The following is a 14984-nucleotide window of genomic DNA, read 5'->3' as shown; positions in this document are numbered from 1 at the left end:
TAGTATCTAAAGCTAAATGATTATTATAAAAGAAAGGGAAGACCAGAGTTGTTAAATGGTCAAAGCAATCAGATACATACATATGACTTCAGAGTCCATATATCAGGTTTTTAGCAGTACTGGTGAGTTTGCTGGCTTGTAAAGTCCCCCTGGAACACATCCAAAGTTTGGATGGGTGTCTCAGTCCTTTGTTCAAAGCTTCAGTTTATCGAGAAGTTACTGTAGAGGTGAGAAGCAGGATTGAAAAGAAAATAGAGACTATGCAGCTGCCTTTTTATAGCCTTTCCTATGTGGCTTGTACATCCTCTGTCCCAAACAGAAGCTCACAGCACATGGTCACAGAAAAGCATTTGAGTCCCCTGCCCACAGGCATGTCCTTAGTACAGATCCTGCTGACTCATCAATGGCTGCCTTCTCTCAGTGGCTTCATTGTATAGCTGATTGGCATCAGCATTATCTAGCCTGCTTAATTGCCTATCAAGGACAATCTGTCTGGGGGTGTCACCCAGAAACAGCACAAGTTTGAGATACAGATATCACATATTAACTCACAATACAAAGATGATATGTTCCTATGAACAAGATCATACTTAGCAAATTATATTATTGATATCAATATTACCCAATTGCAATGCATCTTACAAGATATGCCATGTAAAGTATCAATGGAAAAGCTATAAATGGTCATCTATAGTCCATACAGCATCCCACACCTCTCTCTATGGGTATTTAAGGAGAGAGAAGGAGACAGTCTGAAAAACCAGCTGGAAAATGATTTCCTGAGAAACTGAAGTGGTTTCCATGTGGCAGAGGTCACCTCCTAATCTCCACCCTCTTCAAAATGGAGCTGATCCAAAGCTCTGGACTCACTAAGTCTTCCCATTGCCTCGAGTGGGCTTTGAGTCAAGCCCAGGGCTCTCCAACTTATTTATCAGCCAAGGATGGGATGTCGTGGGGGTTTAGAGCAATGAGAAGCTGATCTGAAAACCCAGGAGGCACCTGCAAACCTTTTGTGTGTCAGGGCATGAGTTACTCACTTATTGTCTTCTGCAGGGAGATTTGGCGCTCACTAACAGTGCTGAGAGAAGGGCAGGCAAGAGCTCACCAAACCTCCAACACACCCAGCTCTGCCAATGGCTCTCACTCATAACCCCCCTCTGCAATTCTAGGCCTGAGCTCTCCACACACACACCCCAGCTGTGCCCATAGTCCTGACCCACAGCCCCCCGCATCCAGTCCTGAGCACCCCACTGCCAGCGCTTCTCCAGCCTGACCCACAGTCCACTGCTATGCCAGTCCTGGGCTCCCCGACTCCAAACATCAAGAACAGACAGCTCACCCTTGCCTTATATTCCTTCACCTTGGCATTGTAGGCCCAGACCTCATCGGAGCAGACACTGCCAGTTGTGAGTTACGGGTTCTGCAGAGCCATGAAATGCATGTTTCCCTCTTCTGTGGAATGGTATTTCTGTGGTGTTGACAAATAGCCACTGGGTTTTGCATGGGCAGTAGCAGACTCAGGGCCTTTGGGGCAGGACAGATGTTCACTGTGCCTCAGACACTCCCTGATCTGCTGTGACTGGTGCTGACAGAGTAACCTCCAGCTCAGACTTGGCTCTGAGCTCCAGTGGTTACAGCTTTGCACACCAGATAGAGGAGAAAAGCCAGCATCTTGAAGCTTTTCAACTTCAATTAATTACCAGTTGGGCCAGCAAAAGGCTCAGAATTGCTCTATAGACTGGAGGTTAGGCTGCTGATCTTGAGAGAGTTCGGGAGGAGTGGGGGGGAAAGAGAGACAGACCCTGCCTCAACTCTTCTCCCTGCCTGTTAAGAACAGGTTTGAAGAGGGAGCTTCTTTCCTCTGGAAGCTGTTCCACTAACTATTAAATGGGGCAAAACAGAACTCATTTGCAAGAAGCCTGGTATGGCCTAGGATACCTTACCTGAGATGCTGGTTTAATCCCCCCTTCACTGGAGGAGAAGAAAGGATTTGAGCCACAAGCTTTTTCCTGTGCTGGTTTCAGAGCAGGGACCTAGTAGTGAGGGGTGTCCCCTTAACAGCTGGGCCTTTTAAAGTTATTGCCCCTGCAGGGGCGTTAATGAGTTACTGAATGAGGAGGTGGAGATTAAAGACCTTCTCAAGGGTCACTGGTTGGGTGCAAGTGGAAGATGTGGGTCCACCCACACACACACCTGATTTCACTCCAGGCTTATGCCAGGGCATATCACAGAGTTTGAGTGAGTAAGGGATGCAGCGTCACAGGGGTTAGTTGTTAACTCTTCAACAATACTCAGTGAACCCAGGGAAACAGTCTGGCTCAGAGGTGGGGGTTTATCTACTCCAGCTGGTGTGGTTGGGAAGAAATAACTTTTCTTTTGCACAAAGTTGGGGGGTGAGGGAGCAGTATTCCCATAGAAAATATCTTACTTGCCTTCCCCTGAGCTGACCAACACACAGCTCCAAAACCCAATGAGCCCAGCATTACTAGACTTTTATTTTGGGTCTGTGAGCAAGACCTGGAATGTCAACAGGTGCCAGAGATGCACAAAGCCTGCAGCAGTATTTGTTCAAAGGCAAACAATGCTAGTACCAGGCCTTGGGTATCATTGGTGGTGCAAATTTAGGGTCACAGTCAAGGGACTGCTGAGATGAAGCTCCCTTCTCCTGCTAGCAAATGACCTGTGCTTAATTTTAAAGTGCTGTAAAATGCAAATATAGAGCCAGACTGGCTTGAGAACTGGTATGCTAGATGCAGACCCAGAATACTGTCAGGGTTTAGTTTTTGTGTCAGTTGAGCCTCTCCTTTCCCCTGAACTCCAGCAGCATTTTAGTTGGAGGTACAGAGAGCACTGAGGTAGCAGGCATGCAGTGCTGAGTAGGGGAGTGAACTGAGTGAGCTCAGTTCATGCCACAGCCACACAACCCAGCATTCAAGGCAGCCAAGAGTGGACACACACAGTATAGGCACACAAAGGGCGGGTGGAGCCTAAGTCCCAGGTTTCGGCATCGCTGTGATCCACAAAACCCCTGCTCGGCTGCCGCCTGACCCTGGATGCACCTCGATTCACTTGGTGTCTAGGTTTTTGCTGTAAAAGTTCCCTCCGTGCATATGTGTCTGCCTCTGAGCACATACCCTGCTGCCATACTCTGGGCACCAGCTGCCTATTATCATGCCTGAGCCCCAGCCCAATTCTCAAACCAGAGGCCAACAGACATCGCCCTGCCTGTCGTCCCTGCAGCACTGGAGCTGGGAGGCACACTCAGCATCCGCCGAACTCCACACAAGCGGGGAGACTGCATCCCTTATAGCAGTTAGGTTGAGGTGCGCACCCAGGATAGAGGAGAACCTGAGGCAGTTTCCTCCCTGTGCCCAATGCACAGCGGGGATGGAGAACAGGGATCTGCCGCCTCCCAGATGAGTGTCCTGAGCGGGGAATGAGCTTTCCCTCGTAACCTTTAAGCCCCAGTGGTTAGGGGCCTCACGTGGGCTGTAGTAGATGATAGTTTAACACACACACACCCCACACAGCCCTCCCCTCCTTCTCCTCTAAAAAGTGAGATGAACAGGGATCTGCCGTCTCTCAAGTGAGTGCCCTGAGCTAAGGATATTTTCATGTGGGTTGGTGAAACTGTTCCACTTTAATTAACTCTTAATTGGGCCACAGACAGCCTGAGAATCACTCTATCATCTAGTGTTTCGGGTAGTCAGCAAGGCTGGGGGAGAGTGATGTTTGATGAAAAGGAATTTGTATAGCACCCACCTACCTCTCAAGTTGTGGTCCCAACTGCTGGGCTATAAGGTATTCTGCTGTGCGGGCTCCTTTAACCTTTCCTGTTGAAACGGTTCCACTTTAATTAACTATGAATGGGGCCAAAGCAAGCTCTAAAGATAAGAAGCGTGCTGTAGCTCAGGGGGATAAGGCTCTTTCCTGAGTTGCTGAAGACCCTAGTTCAAGTCTTTCCTGTGCTGAATGGGGGGCAGGGATTTGAAGAGGGAGTGCCCTTGGCCTTTCCTCTTGAAGTTGCTTCCACTTTAATTAATTCTTAAATGGTCCAAAGCAAAGGTAATTTGCAAGCAGCCCTGTATAGCCTGGTGGCCAGGGCTTGTACCTATGGTGTGGGAGAGCCTGGTTCAAGTCCCTGGTCCTGAAGGAGCTAGGATTTGAGCTGCATGTATCTTTTCTCTTGAAGCTGTCTCCACTTTAGTTAACTATAACTGGGCCGGGCAACAGTCTAGGGTCACTCTATAGTCCAGTGGTTAAGTTGCTTGTTTAGGAGGTGGAGGATTCTGGTTCAAATCCTTCCTCTGACTATTTAAAAGGATTTGGAGAAGGCTGTCCCACCTCCCAGGAGAGAAGTGGGAGGTTCCTGTTTAGGTCCCCTTTCGCTTGCCGAAGGCCCTTGTCTTTCTGGAAACAGAAGGGGGTTTGAACAGAGATCGCTCACTTCACAAGAGTGGTGGCTGGGGGGCCAGGTGGGGGGTGGGGCTGGGAGGTGAAAGCGGGAGGCGGGTGGTCTCCTGGGAGGTGGGAGAGCCTTGGCACAACCCCTTGCAGAGGAGGGGTTGGGCCTGGGGTCTCCCACAGCCTGGGCGGGTAGCCTAGCCGCTGGGGACAAAAGAGTGACTTGCTTTTTTAAGGTGCCCCCCCCAATAAATATTTAAGTAAAAGACCCCAGAGGCAGCCGATATATGTTGTAAACCCCTTCCCCATGGCAGGGATTGAACCAGGGCCCTCAGCATCCCAGGGGAATGCCCAAACCTCTACACCAGAGAAGGCATCTCTTTAGAGGAGCTTGCTTTGGAGAAATTCATAGTTTGTTAAAGTGGAAGCAGCTTCAAGAGGAAAGGTTAAGGGCGCTCCCTCTCCAAAGGCCTGTCCCTCCCCAGGTAGAGGGAGGAACTGAACCAGGATCTTCAGCATCCCAGGAACAAACACTAACCTCTGAGCTACAGAGGGCCCTTTACTAGTAGTGCTTGCTTTGCCCCAATTCATAGCTAAAGTGGAACAGCTTCAACAGCAAAGGTTAAGGGTACTCCGTCTTCAAAGATCTGCTCCTCCCCAACCAGACATAGGGATTGAAGCCAGGTTTTCAACATCCCAGGGAACTACCCCAACCTCTGAACTACAGAGGGTGTCTCATTTTTGCTGCTTTGGCCCAATTAATGGTTAATTAAAATGGAACAGCTTCAATAAGAACCACTACTCTAGATCCTATTTGTAAACAGCTCAGTAGATTTTTGTTAGCGCTGCACCTTTTAGCAACTGGCAATGAATCTTTTAAGGTTTATGTTTATGGTCCTGTGCATTATAAGTAACAATGTGGAGTGGAGAGCCATGATGGAGGCTGTAACTCTTCTGCTGTGGTCCTTTTAAAACCTTACTGTGAGTAAAAGTATCATCGTTCATTGAAAGTTGTAATTAAAGGGGGAAATAAAGCCATTGGGCCAAATCCTGAAGTCCTTCATAATGCAAAACTCCTACAATGGGTTTGCCCAAAAAAGGAAGAGCTTTTCTAGATGTAGTCCATTAGCTGTGTGTTATGGTTCTGTACCATTTGACCTAGTTTTGTGCACATACAAATCCCAGCAAGCTGTGCTGGTTTTATAACTCCCTTCAGCACAAAACCAGGTCTGATAACGCTCTCAGGAGGTGCAGCTTGTCAGGAAATTATTTAAGAAGCTCCTCACTGTTCTAATGGGTGTAAATTGATATGTATTAGCTTCAAAGCTTCCATTTAAAAAACAAACCCTGTTCAATATCCCAGCTTAATGACAGAATCTGAATCAAGTTCTGCAGTTATGAACAATGCTGAGAGCAGGATTTGGCCCACACTACCTAACAAGTTATTGCTTTGCCAGCTCTGAACGTTTCGGCCATATGCTCTTCAGGACAGGGCCTACGGTATGTGTGCTGTGCCGAGCACACAATGGGGCGCCCCTGGCCTTACCCTAAAACTGTTCTGTGCTAAGGAGCAGTGAAGTTGCCATGCAGTTTGTCCAGTTTCAATAGGACATATCAAATACCGGTCAGACAAACACACCACCAGCAAATGCATCTATACACCAATTCAGTTGCCCTGCTGAGCTGCTCTCTGGTTTTGAGCAAAGGGTGACTGAAAGGTTACCAATTGTGCCTCTGGGTGCACCATGTGCCACTCTGATCACTGGGAAGTCACATGCACATCTCAGGACGGAGCCACCCCATCAACTGGCAGTACAACTTGAATCAGTCTTTGCATTTGAAAAGCAAGCCACATCACCATAACCACGTATTTCAACGAGCCAAATGGGACCTGCCAACCAGTCCTCTCTACACAAAGCGCTAGGATTTAAGGGCAAAATCTTGTCCCTACTGCTGCACGCAAACAAGCTGTACATTCCAAGAGCCATCCAGGTTGTGTGGCTTGGGCCCAAGTGAGCAAGAATGGAAAGGGGAGGGGGGGGTGCACACTGCTGCATATGTGACATCCCAGCCAAAAGACACTCTTGGGGAGCTGGGTGATCTTCCAAGCTCTTACAAAAGCTAGGCAGGAGCACTGGAACAAGGGGGCCCAGGTCCTCGTCACTTTTAGAAGTGATAGCCCTCCCATTTTTTACCGGCTGTAAGGGAAAGTGAAGCACGGGAGGAGAGTGAGCAGAGGGCAGGGTCTTGGGGGGAAAAGGCAGCATGGGAGCGGGGCCTTAGGGGAAGGGCAGCGCTAGGACGGTGACTCAGGGAGAAGGGGCAGCACAAGGGCAGGGGCTCAGAGCGCCATGAGGGTGGGGCCTCAGCACAGCACGGTGTGGGGCCTCAGGGGAAGGGGCAGTGCAGAGGGCAGGGTTTGGGCACTGGTGCTCCCCTCCCCCGCCTTTAGGGAGCCTCCCTAGAGGCAGGAATGGCAGAGTCTCCTGCTTCCACAGGAGATATGCTAAAGGTGGAAAAACCTTTCCTGTACCTCTAAGCATACTCATGCAGTGCAGGTGTTAGAAATCCCTGTAAACTGAGGACGGTTTCCTCAGATTGCTGGGAGCAAAACTGATATCTTAACAAGGGGTTTGACTGGCTTGGAGGAGGATTAGGGAAAACTGCAAAGTATCCCAGGGCAACTTGTTCAATAACTGCACCTCATATTGGCTCGTCAATGTGTAGCCTTCCTGTCAAAAGATGAATTAACGCCAGCCAGGGGCCTGGCCATATGTGGTTTTATTGTATGACCATGTTAGTAAACCAGGCCCTCCCTGCTCTGCAGTAGATTACACAGGTAGCAGTGGCAGGATACCTTACTGGGCATTGTTATAAACAGAACAGCAGTTGTAGTTTTTCTTTGGCAGGGGAAGAGACCTGGACCAGCCTCTCTGTGTAACAGGAAACAGACGTCGGGGTGCAGGTGCAGAGGGTTGGTGTAATGATACCCACAAAAGGTATCTCAGTAGATAAACTACACATACAGTTATGAAATGGGGCCAAGAACACTAGTTCTTCATCTCCAAAACACAAGTGTCTACCATGTGAGCCAAAGGCGATTGCCTGTTGCAAACTGTGGTGGTGGTGGTAGGTCTAGCCCCCACAGAGCAAATATCTCCAACACCCAGAGGTGGGACATTGCATGGGGAGGTCTATGAGTTACTACAGAGAATTCTTGGGCAGGTGCCTAGCTTGTGGGTCCTGTCCACATTCTCAGGGTCTAACTGATCACCATATTTGGGGTCAAAAAGCAATTTTCCCCATGTCAGATTGCCAGAGAGCCTGGGGGTTTTCACAGCATAGGGCCCAAGCCCCTTGCAGGTTTAAACTAGTGTAAATGGGGGAGTCACTGTAACTTGAAGTCTTTATACCATGATTTGAGGACTTCAGTCACTTGGCGAGAGGTTATGGATTTATTACAGGAGGAGGTAGGTAGGTAGGTGAGGTTCTGTGGTCTGCAATGTGCAGGAGGTCAGACTAACTATCATGACAGTCCCTTCTGACCATCGGTATGATATGCACACTGCACTGGTATGGGTCCCATGAGCAGAGAATTATCAGATTGCAGTACACGCATCTCAGTTAATGAATAGCGAATAATTCAAATTCTGTTGAATCTAGTGTTGGATTCATGTGCAGAATTGTTCTGAGTCTCAGCGTGCTTATGAAACCCCCAGTGCTGCTGTATGGTTTTTAATGCAGTTTTTGTTCCATTAGCATCTGATCTTTGTGGGTGCATCTTTATTATGTAAGCCACCCTGCAACGTGTACCATGTTGTAAGGTATGTTGTCTTTTCTTTCCTTTTCCCTCCTGGCCCCATCCTCCTCCCAAGTACCCAGTGCCCCCAGGTATATCAGAATCCGACAGCCTAACCTGGAAACCATCACTTTGGAATGGGACCACCCTGAGCACCCCAATGGAATTCTCACTGGATACAACCTTAGATACCAAGCCTGTACGTTCCACACCTGTTTGTTTTTCTCAACTGATCAATTATTTTTAACTCATCAAGTATTCTCTTGGGTGAGTAGGTTATTCAGTGCCAAACCCCGAAAGAGTTCCTTCTCCCAGGTGCTAAAAGGTATTTTCCAAAATATGACGGCACAAGAGTAGCGCTTTAAAGAATTAGAGACTTCCATGACAAGGTAAAACATCTGCTATTTCTGAAGGGGGCAAGTCCTGCTGCAGTGCTGAGTGCCTGCAATATTTCAGTGTAAGCCAGGAGGAGTTGCAGATGCTCAGCATCTCCCAGGACTTGGCCATAGGAGGAAAAATAAGGCTTAGCCCCAGACTGCAATAATAAATTGCAAGCAAAGTCTAAATACAGTGAGATCAGTACAGCAGATTCTCTCTCTCTCTCTCTCACACACACACACACACGCACACCCCCGTCCCTGCCGGAAGATTATTGCAGAAAGAGTGAAACTGCCCCCACAGTATCCCCAAACAGTATGGAATTCACTGCAATGCAGAGGGCCAAACACAAGGACTATGCACAATACAAGTCTCATTGTGAGAGCTTAAGCAGGACATGTACCAGCCCTCTCCATGGGTGTGAATCTCATCTCTAGCCAGGAGGGGTGCTGGAACAATTTGTGTAGTGTGTGTGGGAGGGGTTGGGTGTGAAAGCCATTGAACCAAACTGTAAACCCTGGATATAATGGAAACCACTTCAAGCCAGAGGGTGCAGCAGCACCCCCCCGCACCCTTAATTCCAGCACCTATGCTAGTCAGCACAGTTCAGCTGTGCCATTACTCAATGCACACACCACCAGGAGGCAGCTGGCTGCTGTTGCTCTCTCAGACAGGTTTTGTTGCATCTCCACAAATCTTTCTGTTGACCATAGTCAATCCAGAAGTATATTGGACCATCAGCTGATTTCCGCTCCTGGCCCAGGGTGGGAGGAGATGAAATGTGTAACATAGCATGTGTCTGAAACAAAGCTGAAGCCTATTCAGCTTGCCTTTCTCCCCAGTTAATGGATCCAAAACGGGCAGAACACTGGTAGAGACCTTCTCCCCAAACCAAACAAGGTTTACGCTCAAGAGGACAGACCCCATCTCGCGCTATAGATTCTTCCTGCGTGCTAGGACACAGGTGGGAGACGGAGAATCCATTGTGGAAGAGTCGCCAGCCCCGTTGAATGAAGGTAAGTGGAGGAGAGCATTGCTGTGACTTTGCGGGTGGGGTACATGCTCCCAGAGGAGTTAAAACACAAGGAGCATTATGCACATCTTCCAAAACTACAGACTACACTGAAAATCACATGCAGTATGTGGTTTTACTAAGGGAAAAGGGGGTAACTTTCTCACTGTGACATGAGCAGAGCCGATAGTCCCTGAGCAAGAAAGTTCTACTCTATGCCTTAGTTACCCATCTGTAAAATGGGGATAGCACTGTTAAGGATGTTGTGCAGATAAAATCCATTCATGATTCTGAAGTGCTCAGATACTCCATTAATGAGGGCCATATGAGTAGCTAGTTAGGCAAAAGTAGTGACTGCTTTTCCAAATTTAGGAACATAGGGACTGCCATAGTGCAGCAGAATAATGGTCCATCTACCTCAGTATCTTGTCTCCAACAATGGCCAGCACCTGATGCTTCAGAGGAAAGTGCAAAAACCCTCAGAGAGGACAATTATGAAACAATAACCTGCCCTTATGGGAAGTTTCTTCCTGACCCCAGGCAGTTGGTGGTTGTCTTATGCCCTGAAGCATGAGGGTTTCTCTCTTTTACAACTACAGAGAAATGCTTGCTCCATGCACAGCAGTAGACAGTCTTCTTGATGCCTGCCCTCTTCACATGCTGTGTAGCATCAGTTAGATATATACTCTATGGGGAGACAGTGTATGCAGAGTGAGAAACTTTCTAGTAGGCCTTTGCTTAAAGAAGATTTAGGTTAGATATTAAGAAAACTTTCTAGTTACAAAGATAATTAAGCACAGGAAAGGGTTACCTAGGGGGGTTGTGGAATCCCTGGCACTGGAAATTTTAAAGACCAGGTCAGACAAAATTCCCATCAGGGATGGTCTAGAACCAATTTATTTGGTTCTGCCTCAGTGTGGGAGGCTGGAGTAAATGACCTCTTGAGATCCCTTTCAGCCATACATTTCTATGACCCTTTTACTGTAGCTCCACATGGAGTTCACCACAGAAATGTTGAGTGCAGATTCCAGTAATGGTATTTACATTGAAAAATCTCTTTGAACAATACTGCTGTGTTGATGTTATGCTTGGGAGACAGTGGGCCAGAGCGATCCAGCGAGGACGTATCCATGGGATACAAAAACGTAGCTGGGTGATCTAACCATTCCAAAGGCGGCAGGCATTGGCAGGCTGCTAGGGAATCCCTGCAGTTTGACAAGCTGCTAGATCGAACGAGAAGCAGCACCTCGACTGGATTTCATTGCCCGACCTGGTGCGCTGTCAGGGTAGATGGGGAATGTTAGTCTCTAGCTGCTAGCCCACAGGCAGGAAGGAGAGGCTGTTGGGGGTCTGCACTCAATCTCGCAAAAGAAATGAAGGCAGTGAGGAAAAGACCCAAGTTAATTAAGGGGTTTTGGAGATCACTGTGTGTTTAGTCATTAATGGTGGGGTTTATGCCAGGATATTTGTAATTGACCTTCAAAAGCTACAACATACAGTATTTTGGCATTTGCCCTAGGAGGGTCCAGTAAAGAGGAGAAAACTTTAACCCAGCCAGTGTCAGGAGATCTAGGTTATCAGTATAACTAGGAAGACAATCAAAGGGAGACAGCACTGTTGTCTAGTGGTTAGAATCAGAGCTGACAGGGTTTAAATTTGGGGTGGGAGGGTCCACTTAATCCATCCCCCAGATGGACTGTGCCATTGATCCACAAAGATGCTTCTACTGAGCTGAGTTCTCTCTTTTTCCTGGAAGAGAGTGCACACTTCAGGTAGCCACCAGAGGGAACTATCCAACAGTATTTACCCAGGTCTAGGAATTCCTCTGAAATAGCTTTGTATCTTCCCTGTAGTTACAAAGTGCATTTCTGAGACTGTGCCAGTATGCAGAACATGAGGGAACAACCTCTCTTACTTTTAGGGTGCCCAAACTCTGAAGTATAATAGCTCACTACTGTATAACTCCTCCTGTTGACAGAGAAACAAGGTGGGTTGGCACTCTTGGACTGAGCTATTGCCAACCTACAAAGAGAAAGTGTAGTCAACAACTGTGACCAATAACTGGCATGCTGTGTTCTTTGCAAGGCCTACTGCATGCTACAGCTTGACCCAGTCTAGCAACAACCATCTTCAGACACAGATGTCAAGTACAGTTCTTCGAGTGATTGCACATGTCCATTCTCATATAGGTGTGCGCTTGCCCCAAGCACAGTTGGTGGAAATTTCTCCCTCAGTGGTGACTTGTCGGCTCTGGCGGCCCATAGTGTAGGTAGAAAGGGCCAGGCCGACCCTGCGCCCCATCAGTTCTTTCTGAACGCTGGTGACGGTCACTGGAGCTACTCTCCTTGCTGCAGCAACACCAGAGAGCTCAGAGCAGTCACCTCACATTGTTGGCAGGAGCATACTAGTGCTCATAGAGAACACTGCAGCCATGTTCTACCTCGACAGACAGGGAAGGCTCACCCTTCCCCACTGTGTCAGGAAGCAGTTTGCTTATGGGAATTCTGCATAGTCCACTCAATCCAGCTCAAGGCTTCTCGCCTTCCGGGAGCACAGAACAAGCTGGCAGATCACCTCAACAGATCTTTCTCCAATCACCATGAGTGACTCCTTTGCCCAGACATCGTGAGGGACATTTTCCAGCGGTGCAGAACTCCCCCAAAGACCTGTTTGCGACCAGACTCAACAGAAAGTGTCACTAGTTTTGCTCCCTGCAAGGTCACAGACCGGGGTTCACTTACAGATGCCTTCTTGCTCCCGTGGAGCACCTGTTCTACGCTTTCCCTCCTATCCCATTCATGCACAAGGTTCTGCTGAAAATCGAGCTGGACAGGGCGTGGGTCATTCTCATAGCCTCAGCCTGGCCCCGTCAGCACTGGTTTGCCACGCTGCTAGGCCTTTCCTTAGCAACTCCGATACTGCTCCCTGGACTCCCCGACCTGATCTTCTAGGACCACTGTTGACTGCTCCACCTGAACTTTGGCGCCCTCCACCTGACAGCCTGGAAGCTACATCGCTAAATACCGCAGAGCTGGCCTGCTCGGAGCAGGTTTGCCAGGTCCTGTTAGGTAGCAGGAAGCCCTCTCCCAGGGCTACATACCTCTCCAAATGAAAATGGTTCTCCATTTGGGCTTCCCAACACGGTCTCTCACCCATGCAGTCATCACTACAGGTCATGCTTGAGTACTTGTTACACCTGAAACAATAGGGGTTAGCGATTTCATCAATTAAGGTACACCTCACAGTGATTTCAGCATTTCACTCCCCGGTGGATAACTGTTCTTTTTTCTTACATGAGAGGTCTCTTTGTTTCCTCAAGGGCCTAGAAGGTGGTTTTGCAGTTTCACAGTAATCAGTCAATCCTCTTGCCGGTTTTCTACCCGAAACCACACATGAACAGGGAGGAGCAACGTCTCCACCTTCTGGATCTCAGACGTGCCTGAGCATTCTACATAGAGACGACCACCCAACTCTTCACAGTGGTAGCTGACAGGATGAAAGGCCTCCTTATCTCGACTCAGAGGATCTCACCCTGGATCACATTGTGCATTCGCACATGCTACGAGCAGGCAGGTGTTCCACCACTAGCTATCCTGACTGCCCACTCCACAAGAGCGCAAGCATCATCAGCGGTGATCCTGGTCCATGTCCCTGTCTAGGACATCTACAGAGCAGTGACTTGTATGTCAGTGCATACGTTTTCTACTCATTACACCATCACTCAACAGGCCAGCGACGATGACAGTTTCGGTCGAGCTATGTTGCAGTCAGGATGTCCATGAACTCCGAGGCCACCACCTGTACAACTGCTTGGGTGTCACCTACGTTGGAATGGACATGTGCAATCACTCAAAGAAGAAAGAAGGGTTACTAACCCTTCCATAACTGTTGTTCTTCGAGATATGTTGCACATATCCATTTCAAGACCCACCCTCCTTCCTGAGTTGGCCAGAAAGAAGGAACAGAGGGAGCGTGAGATCAACTGATCCCTTTATACCAGTGCCATGAGCGCACTGCACCAGAGGGCACCAGAGCCAACCCGACGGGTACCACTGAGGGAAAAATGTCTGGCGACTGTGTTCGGGGTGTACACCCACCTACTCTGGAATGGACATATGCAACACCTCTCGAGCAACCACCGTTATGGAAAGGTTAGCAACCGTTTTTTCTGCCAAAACCGTGTGCTTGACAACCCTTTATCAATATCCCTCATCCATCAGGGAGGTCATTTATTGTGGTAAGCTATCGTAACCCAAGTTAGGTTAGGCCACACGCTTATCTGGATCAAGCGCTTTCTGAATATAAACCCCCACCTGTATTACCTTTTTAGGTCTTTGGAACATTCAAATCACAGCAGCAATAGCAACTCCCCTGTGCTAAGCATCGCACAGCAGGGCCCACATATTTTCTGCCAATCTTAAATTGTTTTTATTGGTGCAAGGAGAGTTATAAAACAAATGCATTCTCTAGTCCACAAAACCCCAAGAGCCACTGCAGAGACAGGCTGGGGGAGGCATGGTGCCACTTTCCCATCACCCCAGTAATCAACAGACGACCCGCAGAAGGAAACTGCCACAACTCACAGATTCATAATAGGATAAAACGCCCATTGTGAGACATCGATCAAATGGAGTGAAAGGTCAGGAGCCCTTAGGGATGGAAGACAGTCAAAGCTGTCTCTTTCTCTTCTATAGCACTCGCTGACATACAATTCAATTAAACTTCCGATTTTATTTAATGGGTGTTTGCTTTTCTTTTTCCTCCTTAATTGTATGGTGGGTTGGAAAGGTATCCTATTGAAAATAGAGTAAAAATGAAAGGCTTCCTATATGTCTTTAAGCAGACAGGCTCCAGAACTGTTACACAGTATTGTAATATTGGCAAAACTGACGTTCAGTGGCGTGGGTCCCTGCCATACACTGTTTTTTTCTGAAGCAGCGGCTTCAGTGAATGCCCTGCTTAGAGGACATGAATAACAACCCTTAGGTTGGTTTGTTCCACATATGCTTGTTGTTCACTTTGCTGGGTCACGGATAGTTATACTTTCCTAACAGATCTGCGGCGTTTGCCCACCGCTATCCCACAGTGCTAACTGAGATGCATTACATTTCCTTCCCCTTACTAGGAATGAGAAATAACTATCTCAGATACCACTGTAAATACAGGCCGTGAATTGTCAGCCTAAAAAAGGCAAGTTTCCCTTTCCTTGGTAAAGACAGACAATGGCACTCATTGAGAGTTGGCTTTGACAGGTCAACCAATCCATTATCCATTAGTGAAAACAAAGAGTAAGGGTGAGATCTGCTCATCTCACTTACTTACACAGTCTCACTGAAGCTGCATGAGTAAGGCGAGCAGGATTTGGCCCTAGAACACGAGAACTGGTATATA

The 14984-nt window shown here is 48.1% G+C and overlaps 1 protein-coding gene and 1 long non-coding RNA gene across 5 annotated transcripts in view; one reads left to right on the top strand and one right to left on the bottom strand.

The window, feature by feature from the left end:
* LOC144278089 (uncharacterized) overlaps nucleotides 1–14984 on the bottom strand; it is a 66413-nt gene that overhangs the window by 10723 nt on the left and 40706 nt on the right. Inside the window, exon 2 of the long non-coding RNA XR_013348518.1 lies at nucleotides 81–219. This is a non-coding gene — a long non-coding RNA (uncharacterized LOC144278089). The remainder of the gene's footprint in view (nucleotides 1–80; nucleotides 220–14984) is intronic.
* The window catches only part of NFASC (neurofascin), a 100397-nt gene that overhangs the window by 47585 nt on the left and 37828 nt on the right, over nucleotides 1–14984 (top strand). For all 4 annotated transcript variants that reach the window (XM_077839256.1, XM_077839257.1, XM_077839258.1 and 1 more), the window contains 2 exons: nucleotides 8280–8402; nucleotides 9424–9597. In XM_077839256.1, coding sequence (XP_077695382.1) covers nucleotides 8280–8402; nucleotides 9424–9597 — 297 coding nt within the window. The remainder of the gene's footprint in view (nucleotides 1–8279; nucleotides 8403–9423; nucleotides 9598–14984) is intronic.

This window comes from Eretmochelys imbricata, chromosome 21, assembly GCF_965152235.1.
Source record: "Eretmochelys imbricata isolate rEreImb1 chromosome 21, rEreImb1.hap1, whole genome shotgun sequence".
Classification (NCBI taxonomy): domain Eukaryota; kingdom Metazoa; phylum Chordata; order Testudines; family Cheloniidae; genus Eretmochelys; species Eretmochelys imbricata.
The sequence above is the reverse complement of the archived record's forward strand: the minus strand, read 5'-3'. Positions and strand labels throughout refer to the sequence as shown.